The 4,616-nt window shown below is 44.4% G+C and overlaps 1 protein-coding gene across 1 annotated transcript; it reads left to right on the forward strand.

Annotated features, from left to right (window-relative positions):
* Nucleotides 1-3,182: 3,182 nt before the first annotated feature.
* LOC122483759 (olfactory receptor 4B1) lies at nucleotides 3,183-4,144 on the forward strand. The gene has a single exon (XM_043581126.1). The coding sequence runs from the start codon at nucleotides 3,209-3,211 to the stop codon at nucleotides 4,142-4,144; it is 936 nt and encodes a 311-aa protein (XP_043437061.1). The 5' UTR covers nucleotides 3,183-3,208.
* The last annotated feature ends 472 nt before the right edge of the window (nucleotides 4,145-4,616 follow it).

Here is a 4,616-nt window from a genome sequence, read left to right on the forward strand (position 1 = left end):
GACGAACGCACAAGTGTGGAAGTGACCGGGGTGGCTTCCTAGGCAGCGGACACTGTAGAGTGGGTGGGACTTGGATCGGGAGGTGGAGGGGCAGGCATGGCGTGTAATGTGAAAAGTAAGATGCTCCTGTGGTGGTTATCAGCTTGCCTTCATGAGAAGGTGAGGGGACTTTTTAAAAAAATTAATTAATTAATTACTTTTTTAAACTTGTTTTATTTCTTATTTTTTTTAATTTACATCCGAATTAGTTAGCATGTAGTGCAACAATGATTTCAGGAGTAGATTCCTTAGTGCCCCTGACCCATTTAGCCCATCCTTCTTCCACAACGCCTCCAGAAACCCTCAGTTTGTTCTGCATATTTATGAGTCTCTTCTGTTTTGCCCCCCTCCCTGTTTTTATATTATTTTTGTTTCCCTTACCTTATGTTCATCTGTTTTGTGAAGGTGAGGGGACTTCTAAGTAGAGCAAGAATATGTATTTAGAGGTGAGTGAAGTTGGCTTAAAAGGGCATAGGGAAATACTTTAGAGCTTCTAAAAGTCAGTGGAGGAGTTGAGGCCTGTATCCAGGCAACAGGGTGGTTTCTGAGTGAACCGAGCACAGGGACTCAGGGAGAATGCTGACTTCAGCATGCAGGCTGGTGGGAGGTCAGGGGGTGGGGGGGGGGGGAAGACCTGTTACACCTGGAGACGGTCGGTGCATGGAGGAGCTGCGGTGATCCTCACATGGGCTTCTATCCTGCCTGAAGACCGAGACTTCAGGAAGATGGAGGAGGAAATTGGTGAAATCAGTGGGTTGTGGAGAGAGTGTACATGTGGGAAAAGCAGGAGAGGCAGGAGTCAGAGGTGACTGCAAAGATTCAAGTCTGAGGGCTGAGCAGAATGACGGTGCTGCTGTAAGACCCCCTGAGAAGAGGGGTCTGTCAGAGGACGCCTGCTGGGAGATACCCACTCCACAGGTCAGAGTCACCAGTTGCAGCTCTAACCCCTGGCTAAAGGCGTGCCATGAGGGGCAGAGGAGGAGGGGACATTCCCAAGTCTCACACTCTACTCAGTGTCCCACATAGCTTCTTCATCTCTCTTATTCCAGAGATGGTGGCATTGAAGTGTTCCCGATAACTTGAAGTTGCCTGCCATGTTCCTGCTATTCACAGGGAAGGCATAATAAATGGATTTGGGCAAGTTTTATATCAACCACGGGTTTTGATGTCATTTCTGTAAGGTGCTGGAGTGGCCAACCGCTTTCTCATCTGGCTGAGGAGTGGTGGCCCTCTCTCCCTTTCTAGAAAGGCCTGGGTTTCAGCCTTGGCTCAATCATTCACAAGCTGTATTTGGGCAGGCTACTTAACCTCTCTGAGTCACAATTGACTCACCTATCAATTAGCGGCCTCAAAGTGGTACGGGAAGAATTAATTGAGGGGACAACGGTTATCACAGTCCAGCACGCAGTAGCTACTGACTAAAGGACAACAGTACCTGCCGCTGTGGCTGTTGGGGTGACAATGACAGTGACAGTGGTGAAATCAGGTCACCACGTGCTTGAGGTTTCCTCCGGCCACCAGAGGCTGGGTTGTTTTTGGTTAAGATTTTTAAAGTTTATTTATTTTGAGAGAGAGCACACACAGAGGGGAGGAGCAGAGAGAGAGGGAGACAGAGAATCCCAAGCAGGCCCCACCCAGGATGGAGCCCCACAAGGGGCTCGATCTCATGACAGCAAGATCATGACTTGAGCTGATATCCAGAGTCTGTCGCTTAACTGACTGAGCCACCCAGGCTCCCTGAGTCTGTGGGTTGTTTTTGGTGTTTCCCTGTTTCCCTTTCTATGGAACAGAAAGGGAACCTCCCCTTGCTTCGCCTCTCCTGTTCAGTTGTTCTTCTTCAGTGCCCTTCTTTCATGCCACGCAATCCCCCATTTCTTCTCCAGTGTTAGCCAGGTGACTCACCGAGGATTCTCTCAGCGTATTTTCACCTTCTGTATATCTTCTAGTTTTTACTATGAGAAAGATTAGTGATGAGGGAGGTATTTAATTTATTTCAGTGTGGGAGCCCAAGTGAAAGAAGAAAAAAATAAAAGGAATAAGAAATACTGCAGGGTAGTCTTATTTGTTTTTCTTTTTTAAGCTGAGGTATAGCTGACACACAATGTTACATCAGTTTCAGGTGTACAACATAGTGATTTGACACCTTCAACCTAATTTCAAAAGCAGAGAAAATCTTTGAGAGATTCCTCTGCCTCGTGTCATGAACGTGCTGCTGAATCGCATGTAGTTACAAGCTTCCTGAAGGTGAGAGCCATCTTTCGTTCTTCTCTTGTATGTCCCAAATTGCCTGGGCACATGGTAGGTACTTAATAAAACATTTGGTTAAAGAACTGAATTAAAATAAATCCTCACCTCCTGCTGACAAAAAATACCAATGGTGGGAAAACTGAAAGACAGAAACAAGCAAACTGGTGAATCCCCATATATTACATTCGAACTGTTGTTTGATACTGACCTATATTCTCAACAACTTCCAGATGTCCACTTGGACCCCAGGTGTCAAAATTTTCTCGAAATGTTTGTAAAAATTCATGAAGATGTGGGATTGAGCAAAACCATAGGACCTGAAAGAATCCAGAAACTTAGATAATTCATGTAAGGAAAATATTGAAGATATTCTTTAGAAAGGGAGAACTATTAATGAAATTGGCATTTCGGGGAAGTAAATGGAGGGAACAGGGATTCACGAGACGTTTACTTGAGAATTTCTCATGCAAAGGCATGATGAGAAATGTTGAGAATGGGAGAATTGTTGGTAATATGGATACTTAGTAATGCTGAAAATGTTGATTATTATTTCCAGTGTGGTATACTTGAAATAACATACCAGTTGGAATAAAATGATCTGGTTCTTGTTCTGGATCCACTTCTTACTGGGAGGCTTCACTAATTCCCGACCCCTTTGAGCTTTGGTTTTCTCCCTTGTGATAAGGAGATCATGGAGTTTTTTTGCAAGATAGATTGCATAGTGTCTTGTATAGAGTGGACTGTTGGGCAGTGAATGGATAAACGTTTGTAATATTAACAAATAAATAAGTAAAATAAACCAATAAGATAATATGTGCAAAAGGGCTCTATTAACAGGCAAGTGCTAAATAAACATGAAGGATTGTTGTTATGAAGTGTTTGTTTTGTCACAGGGCTCTTCTCTGAGATACATTTTCTCCAAATGGAGTCCATGGCCATTACAAATAATGTGACTGAGTTAATTTTCACTGGCCTGTTTCAGGATCCAGAGGTTCAGAGAGCATGCTTTGTGGTGTTTCTTCCTGTGTACCTGGCCACAGTGGTGGGCAATGGTCTCATTGTTCTGACAGTCAATGTCAGTAAGAGTCTGCATTCCCCCATGTACTTCTTCCTTAGCTACTTGTCCCTGGTGGAGATCACTTACTCCTCTACTGTTGTCCCTAAATTCATGACAGACTTACTTGCCAAGATTAAAACCATCTCTCTGGAGGGCTGTGTGGCTCAGATATTCTTCTTCCACTTCTTTGGGGTCACTGAGATCCTTTTGCTTGTGGTGATGGCCTATGACCGCTATGTGGCCATCTGCAAGCCTCTTCAGTATATGAACATTATGAGCCGCCAACTATGTCATGTACTGGTGGCTGGCTCCTGGCTTGGGGGCTTTTTCCACTCCATTATACAGATTCTCATCACCGTCCAGTTGCCCTTCTGTGGTCCCAATGTGATTGACCACTACTTCTGTGATCTTCAGCCATTATTCAAGCTTGCCTGCACTGACACCTTTGTGGAGGGGGTTATTGTGTTGGCCAACAGTGGCTTAATTGCTCTGTGCTCCTTCCTCATTTTGGTGTCCTCCTATATTATCATCCTTGTCAACTTGAGGAACCATTCTGCAGAGGGGAGGCGCAAAGCGCTCTCTACCTGTGCCTCTCACATCACAGTGGTCCTCTTGTTCTTTGGACCTGCCATCTTCCTCTACATGCGACCCTCCTCCACCTTCACTGAGGACAAACTGGTGGCCGTGTTCTACACAGTTGTCACCCCCATGCTGAACCCCATCATCTACACACTCAGAAATGCAGAGGTGAAAATTGCCATGAGGAGGTTGTGGGGCAAAAAGAACTTAGGGATGGAATAAAAATGGGAAAGTGATAAAGAAAAACATCTAATTATTCTTTGTTTTTGAAATGAATTTTGATTTCAGTGGGACATTCAGGAATGGCAAAAACAAATGTATGGACTTAATGTTACTGTTGCTGTGATTCTCCTTAATAACCAAACACTTGCTTGTATCTTGGTATAATGTTCCAAGGGAAGAGATCCGATTGCCTCTATGATATCCAAGAATATCATGAGATTGGGTAACATTGAGACTCAAACTAAATGGCAAATGCAAAGGAGAATATTTTGACAGATGTTTTGTAAGTTAAAGTACTTCTTCTATGACATACTTCCTCTCTCCTTCCCTCCCTTCCTCCCTCCCTCCCTTCCTCCCTCCCTCCCTTCCTCCCTCCCTCCCTTCCTTCCTTCCTTCTCCCTTCTTTGTTCAGCCTCCTAATGACAACAGCTTATATTTCATTAAGAAGGGGAACCAAACAGAGGAATTATCA

The sequence above is a fragment of the Prionailurus bengalensis genome, chromosome D1 (assembly GCF_016509475.1).
Source record: "Prionailurus bengalensis isolate Pbe53 chromosome D1, Fcat_Pben_1.1_paternal_pri, whole genome shotgun sequence".
Classification (NCBI taxonomy): Eukaryota; Metazoa; Chordata; class Mammalia; order Carnivora; family Felidae; genus Prionailurus; species Prionailurus bengalensis.